The following is a 21,401-nucleotide window of genomic DNA, read 5'->3' as shown; positions in this document are numbered from 1 at the left end:
GTGTGGTGGAAAAACCCTAGATCACCTTCTTGGATTCTTATAACCCAAGTTACCAAGAACACTGCAAGTGGTGGCCTACAGGGAGCTTAGCCATGAGTGAGCTGTCAGAAAAGGTATTTACTCTCAAACTGGTTTGGCTCAGTGGATAGACCGTTGCCCTGCAGACTGAAGGGTCCCAGGTTTGATTCCTGTTAAGGGCATGTACTGTGGTTGGAGGCACATCCCCAGTGGGGAGTGTGCAGGACACAGCTAATTGGTGTTTCTCTCCCATTGATATTTCTGACTGTCTATCCCTCTCCCCTCTTCTCTGTAAAAAAAATCAATAAAATATATATTTTTTAAAAAGGTGTTTCCTCTGCAGCTCATGCAGCCCCTGCGTTGTGTCCACTGGGCTAGGGACGTGTCCCTGCCACCCGGTGGTGGCCGGGGTCTCCGCACACCCCAGAGGCCGGCAGCCATCCCCGTGCCCCCCAGTCGTGGGCGCCGGGCTGGGGTCGTGGACGCGAAAAGCTGCTTGGTGCCGGAGCATGCACAAGCGGCTAGGGTCAGGGCGGGAATATCCCCGTGTCACTATGGCGACGCGGGGATGTTCCCGCCCCACCCCCAGCCGCTTGGCGCCTGCCACTCAGGGTCTAAGCGCGGGCCTACAGGCTAGGAGCAGCCTGGGTCCAGAGGATGTTCCCGGGACCCAGGCCGCTTGGCGCTTGCATATGCAAATTAACCGCCATCTTTGTTGGGTTAATTTGCATACTCGCTCTGATTGGCTGGTGGGTGTAGCGGAGTGATGGTTAATTTGCATGTTTCTCTTTTATTAGATAGGATCAGCATGATTCCAAAATTACACACTCAGTATTTTTGGTTGCTTTTCACTCTGGAAGACATAAAGCTGTGCTGCCCCCTTTCCTCCCCCAGTATCCTGCCCTTGCCTTCAATAGTGTCACATGTTTATGCCACAAGGGGAAAGAAAGCCCAATGCATCCAGATCTTGCTCTCTCTCTACCTTTATCTTCACATCTGTCTGTCTGCCAGATCCCTCCATCCCATCCCCAGTGCCCGCACGCGCACACATGTACCTTTCAATATCTCTGCTCTGTCTTTTTCTGTATCTGTGTTTGTCTGTCTGCTGGTCTGCCTGACTCTCCCTCTTTCTGTAGCCATTCAAAGTGCCCTCCTCATTCAGGGACAGAGTGGGCTTTCTCTGGGCCTGTGCCAGACCCTGGAGAGAAGAGTGCTTGAAAATTCAACTTGGACTCTTCACCAGACCACATTGCAGTTATGCTTAGCATCTGGCCACCAGTTTTTCCACTTAATATAAGGTCCCTAACCCTACCATAACTTACCCATTTCACTTTTGATCTAGGAACATAGCTTTTTTAAGCTGGAAGCCCAGTTTAAAATCTTATGAAAACTTAAGGACCCATGGTGAAAGGATGAGGAGAGTCCAACTCAACTATAATTAAATTTGGTTTTTCCTCTTTGCTTTCTTGAGAAGGGAAAGCCAGATGCCACCCTTTCCAGAGAATAAGTCACAGACTATGATGTGAAGGAGCAGCACACTTCAGAAGTGTGACCAGGACTTGAGATGGCACTTTTCAGCCAGAATCTCGGACACACGCACATGCACACACATGCATGCACGTGCTCAGCCTGTTTCAAGTTTTAGTGAATGAAGGAAGTTCATCTGATAGATTGCCATTCTCAGTTTTTAAATAGCTTTTATTGTTGAAATAGAAAATATAATTTTTAAAAAATATTATTGATAGCATCAGTTGACTTTTAATGTTAGGAAGCTTTGAGTTGATTTTGTAGTGCAAAATTCCATTTTAGGAGTCAATAAACAAGACATGAAGTGTTAACTAAAGAAAATGGGAAAAATGGACTATGATAGGGATAGAAAATTTGAAAGAACAAGCTTGAAGTTATAGTCAGTTCTGCTATAACACAACATATCCCTAAAAAATTACTGCACTATCAGGAATTGTTCACTAAAAACCACATGAGACGCATTGGGAAAATTGGGTTATGGGCACAACACTCCAAAGCTTCTTCAGTGACACAGAAAAAGATAGGAGCCTAACCAAAAATGGCAGTCCAGTTTCACTTAGATTAAGTGGTTAAAAATACATAAATAGTAGAATAAATATGACAGTTTACTTTGAAAACAACCTGGCATTTGGTGTTGGGATTGCAGCTGTGAGCTGTTGTGTCATGGTGGGAGAAAGGTGCTCTGAACGCAGGGACACTTGTAACACCAGACACGCAGAAGCCTGGCCCCCCACATCCATGGTGGCCTGAGGAGGGCAGTGGGTGTGGGAGCATTTTGTGTGTTTCCAAGGGTTCAGTCCAACTGCCTGTAGTTTTCTGCATTCATCTAATGCTTGCAGTTAAAAATCTTGCAAAAGCAAATGCAAAATTTCATTATGCTGAAAATTTTTTTTAGTGTATCAATAGCTTTAGAATAAATCAACATTCTCAAAACAAGCATTACAGTAGAACTGACTGCAATGTATTTAATTAAAGAATTTTATCTACATCCTTTGATATCAAGAGAAAATATATCACATTTACTTGAGACATTTGACTTGAGAATTCTGATACCCAGAGGATAGTAAAAGGGTGTACTTTTAAAATATATGTATTTTTAATTGATTTTAGAGAGAGAAGGAGTAAGGGAGAGAGAGAAACATTGATCAATTGCCTCCCGTATGCACCCCGACAGGGGATGGAACCCACAACCCTGGCATGTGCCCTGACCAGGAATGACACTGATGACCTTTGGTGCACACATGACACTCCAACCAACTGAGCCCCACTGGCAGGGTAGTAAAAGGAGTGTACTCTTTTAAAGTCAAAGTTCTTGTTGGGTTCCCCTCTTCATACTACAGACATGGTGTTGTTCCTTTAGTACACTGCCACCAGGGATGCACAAGATGATTTTTATGAATTAACATGGATGAATATTTTAATTTTAATATTTAATTGTTTTAATACTAGAGGCCCAGTGCACAAATTCGTGCATGGGTGGGGTCCCTCAGCCTGGCCGGCGATTGGGGCTGATCGGAGCCGTCTCGCCCAGTCCCAATCAGGGCAGGCCAGCGGGGGGAGGGACTGCAGGAGGTTGGCCATCTGCTGGAGATGGGCTGTGGGAGCACACTGACCACCAGGGGGCAGCTCTTGCATTGAGTGTCTGCCCCCTGGTGGTCAGTGCACGTCATAGTGACCAGTCAACCGGTTGTAACAGTAGCTTAGGCTTTTAATTATATAGATATCAGAAAAATATATAGCGAGCTTACCAAACCTATTGTTTCATATGTACTACAGTTTTAGAAGAATATCTCTCAAGTGCGGTACTCTGCTTTATGCTGGGCCATCTGAAAATGGAGAGCAGTTTCAGGTGGTCCCTGACAGAGAGGCGGATGATAGACTGGGTAGTATCAGACTAAGGAGGAGTAGGGAACAGTAGAAAAGATAACTTAAAATGTCGAGCACAAAGTAGTATTTAATGTGGCTTTGGTAAGAACAACGAAAATAGTTTGCAGTTCATAGAAGTTTGAAAACACTAGTTGAGGACAAGTAGCAGCAGTGAGCTTTAACAAAACCTGAAATATAGCACCATGTGCCAGGTGGTCTCAGCACTGTACAGATGTTAACTTAGCTGTGGTTAATGGTGTTTGAGGCACTAGCCTGGTCTAAAGCCTGCTTTCAATCTTGGCTGCACAGGGGAGCTTATAAGAATCTGGATGCCCAAGCCACCAGTTCAGTCACAGTCTCTAAGAATAGGGCTCAGGCATCAGTATATTTAAAGCTCATTTGGTTATGCCAATGTGTAGCCAAGGTTGAGAACCACTGGTCTAGGATCATTTGCAAAATCACCCCTCTTGCCCTGGCTGGTCTGGCTCAGTTGGTTGGGCATCATCCTGTATACAGAAAGGTTGCTGGTTCAATTCTTGGTCAGGGCACATGCCCAGGTGTGGGCGCAATCCCTCCTGTCCCTGGTGCAGGAGGCAGTTGAAAGATATTCCACTCTCACATCGGTATGTTTCTCTCTCTCTCCCTCTCTCTCTCTCTCTCTCTCTCTCTCTCTCTCTCTCTCAAGTTATCTTTTCTACTGTTCCCTTCCTCTCTCTCTCTGTCTGAAAAATTAATAAACTATTCTTTGAAAAAAGGAAAAAGAAAAAAAAAACACTCCGCTTCACAAGAAAAGCTGTATGGATCATGCAAATGTTCATGGAAGGCTTGCACTGTGCCATGCCTTACAAGGGGAAGATGGCTGAGACATGGCCTAGGAAAGCTTCACCATCCACAGCAGGTGGCAGAGTGGAGACAGAGTTGTACAGTCCTGGCTGGCAAGTGCTGATGCTGGGAAGTATATTCGGAATGTTTGGCATCACAGACAAGAGAGAAACTAAATTTAAAAACCTCAGATGTCATGTTTGGAAAATTAGTAAACTTAAGTTATTTTAGTTTGCCCTTCCTGCACATGGCAAGAGAAAGGAAAAAAATAAGCAACCGACACATATAAATCACTCTCAATTTTGCCTTCCTAACCTGGTTGTGGCCTTTATGTGGTCCAGTTGGAGAATTTGATTTTTATCTGTAGATAGATAGCATGATAATTTTGTCCTGGTGTGGAGCAGGTTCTGAAGTACCTCGTAAAGCAGGGGTGGAAACGTCCGGCCCACGGGCCTTATCATTTGGTCTGTCTCTGCCAAGGCAACCCCAGGCGGGACTCGAAATTCAGTAAATCTAGGACCATTTTTCATAGTAACAACTTTTAAGTTAACAATTTTGTATGGCCTTCGAGTGATGTTATAAATATCCAGATGGCCCTTGGCAGAAAAAAGTTCCCCGCCCCTGTCATAAAGCATCGCTGAACTAATGTCCATCTGGAAACAAGGCATCACAGCTACATAGAGAGGCTCAAAACTGGCATAAACGGACCTTTGGAAATATACCATTTAAGTGATGCTTGTAGTCATTGATTCTAATATGCTTATTTTGTCAAATACTCAGAGCTTTCACATTATGATCAGTAAATGTTGGATCACATACAGTTTAAAACTTAGCAGGGGTCCTCAAACTACGGCCCGCGGGCCACATGCGGCCCGCCGAGGACATTTATCCGGCCCGCCGGGTGCTGCTGCCTGTCCTGCTTAGCAGCCGACTCATCCCGGGCCCACAGGGCGCATAGGAATTTGTTCATAGTTTTTTTTTTAAACTATAGTCCGGCCCTCCAACTGTCTGAGGGACAGTGAACTGGCCCCCTGTTTAAAAAGTTTGAGGACCCCTGCTTAAGAGTTAAGCAAATGTCGTTTTAAATGACACATTTAATTGAAGGTAGGCACTAACTTACCATCATAAGGTACTTAAGTAGATAAAGTTACTAAATAATTTGTGTCCAATGATAACATTCTTCACCTGCTCTTGATTGATTTAATATGGATTGCCTTACTCTGAGAAAACCCGATTCTCCAGGAAATAATCTTATCTGTTATACCTGTGTAGTCTCTACCTAAGTATGCATTACTTGCTGGTTTCAAATCCAAGCATAGCTGCTTGTGGTGTTTTTGTCTTGCGCCTTTGGCATCTTCATGGTGTGAACCGGAGCTATGCCATCTGTAGTTGAGCGAGATGATTAAAAAAGGGGAGTGAAATGATTCATCGGAAAATTTCAGCACAGATTCTTAAGGAACGATAAGATAACCCTAGAAACATTTTTATTTGGTGTCATATGCTAGTGGGTAGTGACAGAAAAAAAGGAAGGTACAACTTGTTTTTTAACATTTTGCTATTTTGAAATTGGAGCGGTACTATGCTAGAAAGGAATAATGAATTCCTTAAGGTGTTAATTAGCAGGGTTCTGCAGATGAATGAATAATTTTCTTCTCTCTGAAAAGAGCCAGTGAGGTTCACGGTGCAAAACCCAGTATTTTCAGGTTAGAATAGCAATTTAATTTCCTAATGGCTATTTGTGAATGATAACACTCTTTATGCTGAGATGTTTCCTCAGCAGAAGGATCAGTTCCTGGAATCCCCAATAAGTTTGTGGGGCCTAAATAAGCCATTTCTGAAAGCTGTGGAGTTTAATATGGTGAGGCATCTTTGAACTGGAATGTGTTGCATTTCAGGTTCCATTGGAGACTTGCCTAAAACACGGTATCTTTTTTTCTTTGTTTTCCTTTTCAGAAAGAAGACATAGCTCAGCCAGCAAGCCTTCTTTGGCCGTTCCTCCCACGTCAGTATTCTCCTTCTTCCCTTCTCTGTCCAAAAGCAAAGGCAGCAGTGCCAGTGGAAGCAGCCGCTCTGCCAGCGGCGGTGTTCTCAGCGCATCCTCATTAAGTTCCAAGCTGTTGAAATCGCCCAAAGAGAAACTGCAGCTCAGGGGGAACACCAGGCCAATGCATCCCATTCAGCAGAGTAGAGTCCCCCAGGCTAGAATGTGAGTATGGCAGCAAGGGTCCTGACGCTTACTTGATGCGGGTGGAACTGTACACACGGTCCTTCAAGGGTAGCTGGGCATCCTGAGAAAGGGAGCCCACGTAGGGAAAATTCAGATATATGTTGTTTCTTTTTGTTTCTCTATCATATCATGGGCAACTTTACACAGTAGTAATAGCATTAATTACAAGGTGAATAATACTCACTTACTGGTCTTTATTGTGTGCCACCTATTGAAACTCACACCCACCCTATGAGAGGTATTGTGTTAGCCCCCTTTCCCAGGTAAGAAGGAGGTGCAGTGAGGTGGTGGGGCTGTAGCTGAGGCGCCCTCATTCATATCCCAACTCTCTGTCACTTCCTGGCTGTGCGGCCTTGGACATGGCACTGTTTTTCTCGGAGCCTGAAAATAACAACCATTATACAGGGTTATCAGGAGCAGTAGGATTAATATATTAGAGCCAAGCACCTGGCATAGTGTCTGGCCCACAGGAGAGAGAAAATATATGGCTGCTGGGGCTTCTGCTGCTGTTGGTTATAGTAGAAACAAAAGTGGGGAGAGATTCCCAGGTGCTGTTCTTGGATTTTCCAGGACCTGCAGAGCAAATAGGGAAGCAGCGCTTCCTCCCAAAGCCCTGGGTTCACATCTTAGCACCCCAGCAATGAGGGAAGACGGGGGAAGTTCACCCCACCAGGCGAAGCTTGGGCAAGTTTCCACAGTGGAGCTGAAGGTTGGCAGGCTCCCTGTGGTCACATGAGGAGCAGCCGGGCACTCCCAGAGAACACATCTTGCCTGGTTGTGGCATCCCTCAGCCTTGGTGCGGGTGGTTTTCCCTGGCCTGCTTCCCTTTGGAGGGTGTGCCACATGTCAGTCCCAAGGTCTGATAACCTGGCTAATCTCGGGGCAGCGTCCAGCACCTGCTGCTGCTCAAGGACTTGCCAGCTGGGAGTGGCCGTGGCACCTCGCAGTGTCTGCTTGTCAGGCTGTCTCAGGTACAGCTGTTTGGGGCTGTTTGTCCTGGTTGCTAAGCCTCCGGCCTCTGCTCATCTGTCAGAAGTGCAAGTGCAGCAAGCTTGGCTTTTGTGGCTAGAGCTGTCTGAGAGCAGAGAAATGTCAGTGCAGCGTGTAGTCCCTCGCAGCCTACAGCTGTTAGGGCACGGTTTCCACCGCTGTTTATCAGACCTCGTCAGCCACATCTTCTTCCCATGGAGCTGGGCTTTCGGGCGACCTGGACAGCTGTTAGCTTCATACCAATATTTGCTACCCAAATTATCATGTCAGTAAGATGCCAAGAGAAATCAGTTTATTGTTAGTGGCACAGTTCAGTGCTCAGCACCTGTGTGCCAGGCACGTACAGTTCAAGCTCCTACATTAGAAACCATTTTCAGTGACTGGAGACTTCTCATTTCTGTGACACATCTCTTACTAATTAAATAGTGGTTTTGCTCATTGACACAAGTCAAGAGCTTCTTTTTGTAAGTCCTTAGTGATACTTCTTGGATATATTCTTTAATTCCAATGTTGTTTTTCTCTGCTCACTCCGTTTCCTTTGTTTTGATGGGTCCTTTCTTTTCTTTCTTTTTTAAAATTTTTTTTCTTTTTATGGAGTCCTTTGTAAAAAATGACATTTCTCAGATACATTCTCTACATGCCCTGCAAATATTCTTTGGTCCTTTTCATATTTTGCTTCTTGCAGAAGTTGCACTGGGTACCAGAGTAAGGGTACCCTAGATCTGCCTGGGCTCCAGGGCAAGGGGTCCTGGAATGATGAAAGAGCAGGTACAGGAGCTGTGTGCCTCACCAGAAGGGCTTGTAGCCTGGATTAGTGGTAACCTTCCTGAGGTTTCTGCACGGTCCTAACACATGTCCACACGGTGCCTCTGGGAGCCTTGCTGTGTGCAGTGCCCTGGTAGATCAGGCTTTCCCTCCCCTTCTCTGGCTCGCTGTTTACCTGGGGCCTCTGGGCACTCAGGTACTGGTGTTCTCGCTTCCCTACCACAGCATGACGCCCTCTGTCAAAATGGAAAAGCTTCATCCGAAGATGGATGGTACACTACTGAAATCTGCGCTGGGGCCAACCTGTCCTGCTACTGTGAGTTCCTCAGTCAAGCCTGGCCTTAACTGCCCCTCAATACCAAAGCCAACCTTGCCTTCACCTGGACAGATGCTGAATGGCAAAGGGCTTCCTGCACCGCCCACTCTGGAAAAGAAGTCTGAAGATAATTCCAATAACAGGAAATTTTTAAATAAGAGATTATCAGGTAATTTCACATTTTCTCTTAATGTTTCTCTGTCTTAATTGGCCATTCTTAAGGGAGCAAATGTACTGCTGTCTGTAAGTCCTCTTTTTAACACTGGTCAGCTTCAGCTTTAGGAGGGATTTCCGTGAGCAGTGTGCTTGGCCTCCTTGAGGTTGGGTTGAAGTGCATGTGTAGCTAACGTAAAAGTAGCTTTGGAGTGGCTTGTTTCTGAATGGAATAATGCAGTAGGGCTGACTCAAGCAGTCTGTCTCCTGTTGTCTAGTGGCAACAATCCTCACTCTTCATGCTGTCACTGCTTCTTCATAGTGCTCACACATTGGGTATTGTATACTTATTGATTATGTAGATTTTATCCGAGTTATAATTTGTTTGTTTTGAGATTTCTCCTGTTTTCTTGTTTACAAAATAAGAGGAGTGTTTGGTGAGCCCATTGTAATTTCTGTGTGCTTTCATTGACAGAAAGAGAGTTTGACCCTGACATACACTGTGGGGTGATTGATCTTGACACCAAGAAGCCCTGCACCCGGTCTTTGACATGCAAGGTAGGTGTCCTCCTGGGCCCAGCTGGCCACTCTGGACTGCACGGGGTGTGGGCAGGCAGGCACTGCTCCCAGGTCCATAGCTAGAGGGAGTCTGACCTGGCGCTGCTCTGAACTATAAATGAGGGGTAACTTGCTTTCCTGAGAAAACCTCAGGTTCAGAAAATGTGAAGTTGTTATAAACTGCAGTCTTCAGAGAGGTTTGTGTCCAGTGAGCCGTGCTGGTCCAGAGGAACAGAATGCTTTCCTGATCAGTCTCTTATTTTCAGAGAAATTTAATGTGGGAGGCTACACATTACTCTTTAAATTATACTGATTTAGAGCAAGCCCAGAAATTTCATTTGCATATATATAAATATTCTTAAAATCTTTTTGTAAACCATGGTTCTTAAATTTTAAAGAGACACTTCAATATTTTGTGACTTGTAGATAGCTTTGTTGTTCTAGTTGTTGTTGTTGTTTTTTAAATACTAGGTAATATATGATCTAATTTATATGTAAGCTAAGAAAATGTAATGATCCTCCTTCCTGTCCAGACGTTTTCCTTTAAAATGCCAGTTTGCTGATGAGAAGGTGGCATGCTGCTGTACAAGGGTTGCTGGTGTAGGGGGGCCTCCACAGAGCAGTGGACCTGCTACATAAAGAACATGTACGCCTATTTGCATTTCCCTGGAGAGTGTCTCCAATTACCCTTCAGAAAAAGTCAAGAAGTATTAAGAATCACTGCTCTGAAGTATATAATTTAAAGCCCCTTGTTTGGAGGAGGGGTTAAAAATAAAAAAACAAAAACAACTAGTCTTGTTTTCTAAAAGTTAATAAAATTGTTGGGGTATTATTTTAAACTAAAGGCCCGATGCACAAAATTCATGCAAGAGGCTTGGCCCTTCCTTGCAGCCTGGCTTGCCCTGTGGCCCTGCCCACGGTCATTCTGGAATATCGTTCCAGAAGGTCATTTTGCTGTCCAGTCTAATTAGCATATTAGCTCTTTATTGTATAGGATGTTACCAAAGATTGTGTTTGAATAAAGGATTTCAGGCTCCACTCAATCCATAAACAGTGGAGGAATGTTATAATTTCCCAAAAATGAGAAATGTTACTCCTAAGTGGTTCTTATTTCAATTTAAATTTCTAATTTAATTTTAGTATTTTTTTTATATATACTTTTTTATTGATTTCAGAGAGGAAGGGAGAGGGAAAGAGAGAAACATCAATGGAGAAAATCATTGGTCAGCTGCCTCCTGCACACCCCCTACTGAGAATGGAGCCCACAACCTGGGCATGTGCCCTTGGCCAGAATTGAACCCAGGACCCTTCAGTCCGCAGGCCAATGCTCTATCCACTGAGCCAAACCAGCTAGGGCTAATTTTTAGTATTTAATTTAAATATCTAATTTAACTTACTATTGTAGATTTTTATCTTAAAACAATAGTTCTGATCTTTTGGTGAAAGGAATTGGTTAAGGGCACCTTTAAATGTATCTAATTTTTTAAAAATCACAAATCCTCATTCCTGAGGAAAAAAATATATAAACACATGTATATTCTGAACTTTGCATTCTATTTTAGGAGTTGTTAGACATTCCCACTGCAGGCCCACCCCTGAATCTGTAGGTTAAAATTCCTAGCTCAGAACAGATTGCGTATATAATATTAATTGAATGCACACAGTGGTGTGTTGTTCTCTGAAGAGAGCCACTTGAGCGCTCTGTAGGATTCTGTTCCTTTCGGCTGCCCCTGAGGAGCTTGTGAGAGCTTGCCTCAGCCCTGCTCCAGGTCATTGCCACAATTCGCCATCCTCTCTGCTTCCTTCGTGCCTACCTTGCTCTCAGTCTCAGGGTTACTACACCCCTGGGCAGTGAAGGATTCCTGCTCTATTCAACATGTTCTTTTAATCATCTCTGAGGCATGCTGTGAACCAAAAGCTCTATCAGCTCACAGTCTGCCTTCTTCTGAAGCCTTATTGATGGGTGAACTGTGGATCCTGCGTTTGTCTCCCATGTTCCTTTTTACATCATGTGTGCTCTCCCTGTGTTCTGTTAAGAGTGTTCTTACCGACTGGCACAGTGCTGATCCTGTAATAACATTAAGAGACATCTTGGTCCCTGGCCCATCATGAGTGCAGCATAGAGCTGGCAGAAACGCAGAATTTGGGCAGGCCTGTCCTTCCTTTCTTCCTGTGCTCTTTCTGCCGACGCTTTGCCCTTGGCTGCCTCGGGGCCTGGATCTATTCAGCTGGTGGGCTCACCATGCTGAGTGCCTCACTGCATGCTCCTCACCCTGCCGCCAGGTCTCTCCTGTCGGGGACTTAGAACTTTGTTCATTCTTTGCTGTCAGGGCATCTGCTGCTTCAACTCTTGTCACTCATTCCCTGTTGTCTGCCTGCCACCCTCACTGTCCCCTCTTTACTTCCTCGTCTGTCCAATGTCCTGTGTAAATGTTTTCTTTGCCTTTCATGTGAATAGATTTTGAGTTCACTAGCCAGGGGATACTAGAGTTTTAGAAAATCAAGGCTTGTTTCTACCCTCATGGGGCTTGTAGTCTAATGAGAGAGATGGAGATTAATGTGATAATCACTCAAATAAGTGTCAAGTTACCAATGATGAGTAAAAAATGGAAGGAGGGCTGTGTCATAACAACCTTCAGTGGGGAGGTTGGGCCAGGCGAGCCTCCTTTACCACAGGAACATGGGGCTGAAATCCCTATGATTTATGTGAGCAAAGAGTGGTGGGAGAGAGAGAGGAAACAACATGTGTGATGGCTGTTTTTTGATATTCCAACGAAGTAGGGGCTTGGGTGTTAGAGGGTGCATAGCCTGGAAGCCTGTCATGGTCAGTCTTTACCCTGGGAACCCTAGGCAGCCCCCAAAGGATTCTGATGGGGCCTGGGGGCCTCAGATTTGTGTTGGAAGGTTCTTCAGCACTCAGTAGAAATTCTCTTTACTCATCATCTCAGCTGACTTTCTTCACCTGGCTTTTCTGTGCTAAACACCAGGGGACATTCAGCGATGAGGAGAGAGGCTTCTGCTTCTGGCTGGAGTGACAAGCATGTGTGTCAGTGACAATATGTATTCCTTTGTTTATTCAACACATGTTGGAGGGCCATTATTTTTATATACTTTTTTTTGAAGCGTTTATTGAGGGCCAGGTGCTGGTACGGCGCTGAACAGAGCAGGGCCTGTCTTTAATCAGGGTACTTTCTTAGAGATTTATTACACACTAAAGAAAATTAAGTTAAAATTTAAGAAGAAACTAAGCACATTTATCTACCTGCCAGGTTAGATTTGGGGCATGCACAGTTTTCAGTGTATCTGAGGAGGAGGTAGGTTATATTATTGAATTTCAAAAGGACAGTAGAAGCCTAATTCCTCTTAAACCACTTGAATTGTAGCAAACAGGTAGACCGGTAGATCAACACATTTATATAATGTGTAGAGCCAGGAACACGAAGTATCATTTGCAGTATTTTGTAACGAGAGAGAAGGAAATACATGGGTGAATTCACTAATCCTCTGTATCTCTTCTCCTGTTGGCCTTCTAAGACTTTATGTGGTCTCAGCAGCCCATCTCCAGGGTCCTCTGAGCCACTTTCTCTTTACATGGCATCTTCATGGCAATAGAGAAACAGTTGTGCTGTTTTTACTCTCTGACACTTACTAAAAGAGGACTTTTTAATAGATTATGGAATAGTTGTTTCTTCCCTTTTAACATTTAAAACTCTAAATGGCTCAAAGAGGGATTTTTCTAATGGAGTTGTTAAGAGCCCAGTAAAGGAATTGTTACTGTCACACCTGCTGGTTATCTACTGTTTGCTGCTGAGTGGCACAGTGAATATCCCTTCCTTCTTGTGGTGGAAATGACATCACTAAAGTCTCATCCATGTGGAGCCTGGAATACATGCCTCTCTTCTAAAGAAAAGAGATCATGCCTGGCCAGTGTGGCTCAGTGGTTGAGCGGCAACCTATGAACCAGGAGGTCACTGTTTAATTCCCAGTCATAACACATGCCCAGTTGCAGGCTTGATCTCCAGTGGGGGGCGTGCAGAAGGCAGCCAATCAGTGATTCTCTCTCATCATTGAAGTTTCTATTTCTCCCTCTCGTTTCCTCTCTGAAATCAATAAAAATATATTTTAAAGACAAAAGATCAGCTTATCAAATGCTGAGCAGCCTTTGACTATGCTAATGTTCCAGATTACTTTTTTATTGGGTATGATGTTTTTGGATATATGATAGAAAAATATTCTTACTGAGGTACCTCAGTTTCTATATTCTTTTGGTCTGCAGACACATTCCTTAACCCAACGGAGGGCTGTCCAGGGTAGAAGAAAACGATTTGATGTGTTATTAGCCGAGCACAAAAACAAAACCAGGGAAAAGGAATTGATTCGCCATCTGGACTCTCAGCAATCAACACAGCCTCTCAGGGACCCGCATCTCGCCCCTTCTAGAACTTCACAGGAGCCACACCAAAACTCTCATGGAGTGATTCCTTCTGAATCAAAGCCTTTCGTAGCTAGTAAACCTAAACCTCACACCCCCAGTCTTCCAAGGTAAGCCAAGCTTCCCATCTCTTTCTTCCTCCTTCCAAGAGCAGACTTGGAGACCCTGTACGCCCAGTGTGGTCATGATGTCCAGGGTTGTCCATCAGGCTCACTCTCAGAAGATGAGATGGTTTTAAATTGGGTTTTACTCAAAGGGGAAAAAAAATGTTTAGTTCATCATTGGGCTTTTCTTGGCCCAATGCAAGCAGCAAAGTAAAGCTAGTATTATCTGCTCCTGCCTGCTCAGTGTTACATGTCTCTTCAGCCCACTGAGCAGGTGACACTCGGGTTCTGCCTGCAGGTTAATGACTGGGACATTTCCCACAGCTTTGGCAGCAATTTCCCATCCATTTGTCTCGCTTCTTGCAAAGTGCAGCAGTGGGAATCCCTTGCTGGGGACATTCAGCCTCTGTTTTTTTAGCATCCATTTATCAACATACTTTTTTCATTCATTCATATGGGGTTTTGGCCTAAACATGTATTAGGCATGTTAGCCATGCACTAAGCCATGGGTCAGAGTGTTTTACTGAAAACTTACTGTACCTGGGCCTCAGAGACAGTGCTGGACTGCATGTATGTATGTCTGTGCCTGCTACTTAACCAAGTTGAAGTAAAGGACTATGTGCCCAGTTTCCTGAGCGAAGGAAAGAGAACGGCACAGAGAAGGAGGCCTCCAGTGGTGGCCATGGGCAACGAGGGCTTCTGCCTAGGAATGTGCCAACCTTGTTGCCATACCCTTGCTTTCACACTCACATGTCTGAGCCTTGAAATTGTCGCATGAGGGGTGGAAGTGCCTCCCTCATGGAAACCCCAGTGTGAGCTTGAGCCTACCCCCACACGAGCCCTCTGGTTTCTGAGCAACACTGTGTCAGGGCAGTTGAGGAGGCTCCCGGAGTGTGGCCAGGTCCCGCCAGGAATCCTTAGAAAAGTCCTTCCTTTGGCTATCTTCTCAATGAAGTTTTCCATCTAAAAAAGTAAACTTAATTCTAGAACCTCCAGACAGGGAGGAAAAACCCATTGCTGTCTGAGTAGCAGGCTCTCAGGTCGCTTTTTCACATAAAGTAGTAATGCTACCTAGTCATTTTATCACCTCCTTCCCTCTTAGGTTATTGTAAAGCATTTTGTCATTCATTGCCGTAGTAACCCAGATCCAGGTGACATTTGAAGAGGAATCAAAGAAAGGTTCTCTTAAATTCCATATACACTTTCCCTCCTTTGGGGAGATTAGGAGGAGAACCTGAGCCCTCACGTGGCAGTAGAAAGGAAAGCTAGTTAGAGGTCACTTGGGCTAGACCTGGCGGACAGCTGCATGTGACATCCTGCAGTCCAAGGGAGAGGATCCTGCACTCCCGGCCACCTGCTCAGGTTTGCCCCATGCGAGGGGTGGCCCTGGCCCCCTAGGTGGTTTTGGATACGTTGTTGTATCTGAGTTAAGGCGGCTGATTCCCAGACGTGTGATCTGATCAGTGCTGCACTTTCTGCTCACCAAGGCCTCCAGGCTGCCCTGCTCAGCAAGGTGGGAGTGCCCCCACTGACCCTCCTCCAGTCCATGAATCTCCACACCCTCCCCTGCCTGCCACTGAGCCAGCTTCTCGGTTATCCAGTGAGGAGGGAGAAGGCGATGACAAAGAAGAGTCTGTTGAAAAACTGGACTGTCATTATTCAGGTCATCATCCTCAGCCAGCATCTGTAAGTTCCACATCCACCCCATGTTGATCCTCCCCACGCAGCAGCGACAAGACACTGCAGGGGGGCGCACCAGGGACCTTGGCATGCCCGTATGCGCGGGACGCGGCCAAGGTGTGAGAGCAGCTCAGAACAGGGTGCCCCAGAGGTGGCATGCACTGTGTCCTGGGGCGTCTCATGCTTCTCCCTTTCTCTCCATGAAACTCAGGGCCAGACATTGTCACGCTCATACTTCACAGCTTATGGTGCTCAGAGTAAGCTCTCTTGTGGTAGCTCCAGGCCTGCAGGAGAGACCCTCCCGGGTGCCGCTGTCCGAGGTAGCAAGCATGGCGCCTGTGCTCTTTCTTTCAGTTTTGCACATTCGGGAGCCGGCAGATTGGAAGAGGCTATTATGTGTTTGACTCCAGGTGGAACCGGATTCGCTGCGCCCTCAACCTCATGGTGGAGAAGCATCTGAACGCGCAGCTATGGAAGTGAGTGCCCGTCTCACCGCCTCTGGGATGGGAGGGGGACTGGCCCTTTATTTCTTGTGGGACTAATTTAATGAAGATAAGTTTATCTAAATGAAAGTGTGGCCTTTGAGTAGTCCTAGAAAAAGGCCCCTTGTCATTCATTGATTCACTCTTTCAGCAAATATGCCTTGTTCTGGGTGCTGGGGTTCCAGGCTCAGGTATGGAGCCCTCATTCTGGTTGGTGGAAAAACAAAAACGAATAAACAGAAACTGGAGACAAGGTGATAGCTTGTCATAAGAGAGGTAACCACTAACACTGAGAGCTTACTGTGTGCCAGGCAACGTATTAAATATATTTAATGTTCACCATTTGCTTTGTCAGGTGACCTTCATTATCTCCATTTTACAGATAATGAGACTGAGAAACGAGGTCACACAGCAGGTTAGTGGAAGGGCCAGCATTTGGACCCAGAGGCAGTGTGGTTCCAGGCAGAGCTGACATGGAAGACAGAGCAGGCCAGGCCTCAGGAAAGGCCCTCTGAAGAGGCCGGGCCTTGATCCTGAACTGAGGTGGCTGGCTGAGGAATGGGATGGTGGGGAGGAGAGGGTGCCAGGCGGAAAGAACCCTGTGTGGGAAGTCTTGAGTCAGAATGGACTGTGATTCATTTGAGAAAGAGCAAGAAAGAGAGCCTGGTGTAAAACCAGGTCTGAGAGGCCGCAGGGCCACATGGCACCGCCCCGGCTCTGAGTGCAGTGGCGCTGCTGCAGGTTTCAGGTGGCGGAGCTGGTGTGCTGGTCTTGTGTGGCATTTCACATGCTAGTGTTTCCCAGGTGGGACTGCAGGTGGCAGGAGAGTCCACGCCATCCCTAAAGGGCTTCTCTGATGCTGTAGTGGGCACTGTCCATTGCTACAACTTCAAAGCAGATGGCCTTTCTAATGTGGACCATCCCCCAAGCTCTTCTGTCCTGGGAACCTCTTTCAGGGGAGCATCTTGGGAACCAGTGTTTGGTGATACCTAGTTTGGAAAATACTGAGCCTTGCTAAAGGGAGCTGGCCAGTAATCCACAGGCCATCCCGAATTTCCTGTTTGGGCATCATTTGCTAGTGCCTCCCTGAATGGAATCTGCCAGGACATCCATTTGCCTCCCTTGGTTTCCTAGTAAAGTTGAGTGAAGCCCACATTTACAGAACTATCTCCATGCTCATTAATAGGACTTGCATGGGTTCATGTAGGAAACCAGAGCCACGTCACTCTGCTTTCTCTCCCGTGTGTCTTCCTGGTTCTTAGGAGATAAGAGACTCCTCTTCCTTCTTAAGACCTGAAGCTCATTAAACGGTGGGTATTGTCCTCCTAAGAGTTCAGAGGGGTTTTAAGAATGCTTTATCCTCAGAATATGGGTAAGTGGATTATGGGATTAGGCCAGCAGTTTGGGTGAAAGTTTCAGTTCCTAGTGGCTGTGTGGAGAGGTTTTCCTCTCCACTGTGAACTTCCAAAGAAGCAGGTTCATGACTTTGAGTTGTTCTCTCTCTCCTTCTCCCCCCCTCTTCCCATCCCTACATACAAATATTTGTTTTTAAGAGAGAGGGAGCTTTTATATTTTTTAAATTTATTTTTACTTATTTCAGGGGTGAGGGGGAGAGAGAGAGAGAAACATAATGAGAGAGAATCACTGATTGGCTGCCTCTTCCACGCCCCCTACTGGGAATCAGAGCCTGCAACCCGGGCATATGCCCTGACTGGGAATCAAACCATAACCTCCTAGTTCATAGGTCGATGTTCAACCTCTGGGCCACACTATCAAGGTTAGACAAACATTTTTATTAGTTGCTTCTATATTTTTGCAGTTCATTTATGCAAACAAGTCAATATGCCATATTCTTTTTTTGTTTGTTCTTTATACAAATGGTAATGAATGACTTAACAGAGCTTTTAAAGAGAGAAACCAGTAATGTAATCCAGGGAGAGCCACAAACTCCCCTCCCCCTCCACACACACACCATGCTTTTTCATTTCCCAGGACTGGTCCAGCAGCAGCCTGTTCTTTAAGCTCTGACTTTCTCAGCCACCTGGTGGCCATGAGAAGCCACTGCAGGAGCCCCTGTACTTCATTGAGAACAGGGCTTCTCAAAGGTGCTGGGACCTTGTGGGGATACAGATGATACCAATGAAGTAGGTATGGCGTGGGCCTGGGGCCTCAGCTTTTGTACTGAGCTCTCAGGTCACGCCAGGCGCTGCCCTCCATGAGAGCACAGGGTGAGGTGCAGCTGGTTTCTCAATCTTGAGTTCATGTTGGGATCTCCTAATGTCTGGGCCCCACCCCCATGGACTTGAGAAGCATCACCATGGCTGTTTCCTAGAAAGCCACATATTTTTTTAATTGATTTTGTAGAGGGAGAGAGAAAGGGAGAGAATGGGAGAGAGAAACATCGGTTTTGTGGATCCACCTATTTATTCATGCATTCATTGGTTGACTCCTGTATGTGCCATGACTGGGGACCAAACCCACAATCAAGATGATGCTCTAACCCATTGAACCACCTACCAGGGCCAGAGTCACACTCCTGAATGGGAGTTTTAAAGCTGCTGCAAACACTTGCCATCATTAGTTCCTTTTATTAGTAACTATAGTTCTTCTTTAAAAGGATGTGGAAAGCTTGGGCAGCAGTCTAGCCAACTTTCTCACTTTAAAGATGAGGGAGCCAGTCAGCCAGGGCTGCCTGTAGAGCCAGGGGCAGAGCAGTCCTGGTGCTCGCTACCCATCAGGGCACTTTCGGGGCAACACCTTAGTGCTTGCTCTGCCATAGGGGTTTTGAAATGTTGGTGCTGTCACATTTTAAAATCAGAGCCAAAATAAAAGGGGCCTTCCTGTTTTGACTATTTAAGTGACTCCTGTCCCCAAATAAATATTTTGCCCAGACATCATTAACAGAATACACTGTTTCAGCACTGTGACTGGAAGTCCCAAGACTTGGGGCTGAAGCTCATAGCGTCGTTCAGGCCAGTAATTCGGACCAGCAGTTGTTATTACTTAGCTGTTACTACCTTCCTCACTTGTTAATTCTCTCGGCATTCAGAGCCTTCTGTGTTCCCGGCACTGTGCTGGCTCTGCTGTCAGTGGTAAGCTGTGGATGGCTTCATCTGCAGAGGGTCAGACAGTGATGGGCAGTCACACAGTGGAGCCAGAGTCAGGGACAGCAGTGGGAGTCCCTGGATAGGTTTCCTAAGAAGGTGATGGTGGACTGAAACGAAAGGCGGAACACAGTTGGGGTATCAGTGTTCTGGGCAGGAGATATGGGAGTATTACGTCGTGGCCTATTTTCAAAACAATTGACAGCTGGAATCAGGGCACTGGGGGGTGGGGGTACAGTGTGAAGCTGGGCGGTAGCGGCTGGGAGGCACACGGGACCTGCGAGCCCCAGGGAGAGGAATGAACCTCTGACAGCAGCGTGCCTCTCAACTCCAGCGATGCAGCGGTGACTGTCTGGAAGTGTCCAGGAGGGGCCATGCTGACCAGGACTCCCTGTTCTCTCCTTTCTGCAGGAAAATCCCACCAGTGCCCAGTACCACGTCACCCGTCTCCACCCGTGTTCCTCACCGGACAAACTCCCTGCCCACATCCCAGTGTGGGGTCAGCTGTCTGACAGCAGCCACCATGTCTACATCCCCAGCCCTGCTCTCCTCCACCTGCAGCTCCCCAAACAGCAAATCGGTACCAGCTCACGGAACCACACTAAATGCACAGCCTGCCACATCCGGGGCCATGGACCCCGTGTGCAGTATGCAGTCCAGACAAGTGTCCTCGTCCTCATCCCCGTCCACGCCCTCTGGCCTCTCCTCGGTGCCCTCCTCCCCTCTGTCCAGGAAACCTCAGAAGCTGAAGTCCAGCAAGTCTTCAAGGCCCAAGGAGTCTTCTGGGAGCAGCACTGACTGTCACACCAGTGGCAGCCGGACCAGCGGCACCTCAGGGAAGAAGCGCAAAGCTGGTTCCCCACTGTTAGTTCACTCTGCCTCCGCCGCTGCCACCGCCTCTTCGTCTCATTCCATGGAGTCTTTTAGGAAAAACTGTGTGGCTCACTCGGGGCCGCCCTACCCCTGCACAGTAACATCTTCCCACGGCATCGGCCTCAACTGCGTGACGAATAAAGCGAACTCGGTGAGTGTCCGGCACGAGCAGTCTGGGAGGGGCGCCCCCGGAGGTAGCCCTGCCGAGTCCATCAAGAGGATGAGTGTGATGGTGAATAGCGGCGACTCCACGCTTTCCCTCGGCCCGTTCATCCACCAGTCCAGTGAACTGCCCATCAATTCCCACGGCACTTACTCACACTCGCACACTCCTCTGGACAAACTCATAGGAAAGAAAAGGAAGTGCCCGCCTGGCTCGAGCAGTGTCAGCAGCAGCAGCAGCAAACCCACTAAGGTTGCCAAATTGCCAGCCATGAACAATGTCCATGTGAAACACGCAGGCGCCAGCCCAGGGGCACCAGGACTGACGAGCAGTTCCTTCCTTCATCAGGTAAGAAGCAGGCTGGGAGCCATCCCCTCCCTTGATATCTTTCTCCAGCATGGACATCTGTGTGGTTGGGTTGGGTGGTTTGCCTATAAATAGAATGTCTAGCTTTCTGATATCTTTTAAGAAAAGGAAAAGTTGTGGCCATATAAAGGTAAAACAGGCTTTTCTTTTGCCAAAATTTCTGATGACCTGGATGCTGCCCCTGGGACAGGAAGCCTCAATAGTGCATTTCAGCAGATAGGGCCATGGAAACCGTTCTGTGTGACAGCAAGATCCCTCCCCCAGGGAGCGGGGTGCGGGGAGGGCAGGCCTCGGGGTTGCTGTTCAGGAAGGAGGCAGGCTGTTTCCTGGAGAGCAGGTCCTAGAGTGCTCCTCGGAAGGAAGCTGGGCTGACATCAAACTGACCTAGAAAGGGATCTAAATTTTAAAAAGAAAGCTTTTAATATTTTTACATCAGAGAATTTTACATTTTCTGGTTTAACATTCTCTGTATATTTTCCCCTTCCTCTTTTCCAGGGAGGCAGAAAAAAACAACATAAGTATGAGCATAGCAGGAGACTAAACTCTCCTAAATTCATAGATTAAAAAGAAATCTGACAGTGGCGGAGTTGTGCAGAGTGGCTACGTGGGTGTTGGATTCTTTTTTTTTTTTTTTTTTTTTTATTGATATTTTACAGAGAGGAAGGGAGAGGGATAGAGAGTTAGAAACATAGATGAGTGCCAAAACCGGTTTGGCTCAGTGGATAGAGCGTCGGCCTGCGGACTCAAGGGTCCCAGGTTCGATTCCGGTCAAGGGCATGTACCTTGGTTGCGGGCACATCCCCAGTGGGGGGCGTGCAGGAGGCAGCTGATCAGTGTTTCTCTCTCATCGATGTTTCTAGCTCTCTATCCCTCTCCCTTCCTCTCTGTATAAAAATCAATAAAAATATATTTAAAAAAAAAAAAAAAAGAAACATAGATGAGAGAGAAACATCGA

At 46.5% G+C, this 21,401-nt stretch overlaps 1 protein-coding gene across 2 annotated transcripts in view; it reads left to right on the top strand.

Moving 5' to 3' along the window:
* Nucleotides 1–21,401, top strand: part of ATXN7 (ataxin 7) — a 175,124-nt gene that overhangs the window by 146,797 nt on the left and 6,926 nt on the right. For both annotated transcript variants that reach the window (XM_080671512.1, XM_080671513.1), the window contains exons 6-12: nucleotides 6,187–6,439; nucleotides 8,441–8,700; nucleotides 9,160–9,242; nucleotides 13,519–13,784; nucleotides 15,266–15,464; nucleotides 15,813–15,934; nucleotides 19,456–20,428. In XM_080671512.1, coding sequence (XP_080527638.1) covers nucleotides 6,187–6,439; nucleotides 8,441–8,700; nucleotides 9,160–9,242; nucleotides 13,519–13,784; nucleotides 15,266–15,464; nucleotides 15,813–15,934; nucleotides 19,456–20,428 — 2,156 coding nt within the window. The remainder of the gene's footprint in view (nucleotides 1–6,186; nucleotides 6,440–8,440; nucleotides 8,701–9,159; nucleotides 9,243–13,518; nucleotides 13,785–15,265; nucleotides 15,465–15,812; nucleotides 15,935–19,455; nucleotides 20,429–21,401) is intronic.

Source organism: Plecotus auritus, assembly GCF_963455305.1.
Source record: "Plecotus auritus genome assembly, chromosome: 6".
In the NCBI taxonomy this organism is placed as follows: Eukaryota; Metazoa; Chordata; class Mammalia; order Chiroptera; family Vespertilionidae; genus Plecotus; species Plecotus auritus.
Note: the sequence above shows the minus strand (reverse complement) of the source record. Positions and strands in the feature narration are given on the sequence as shown.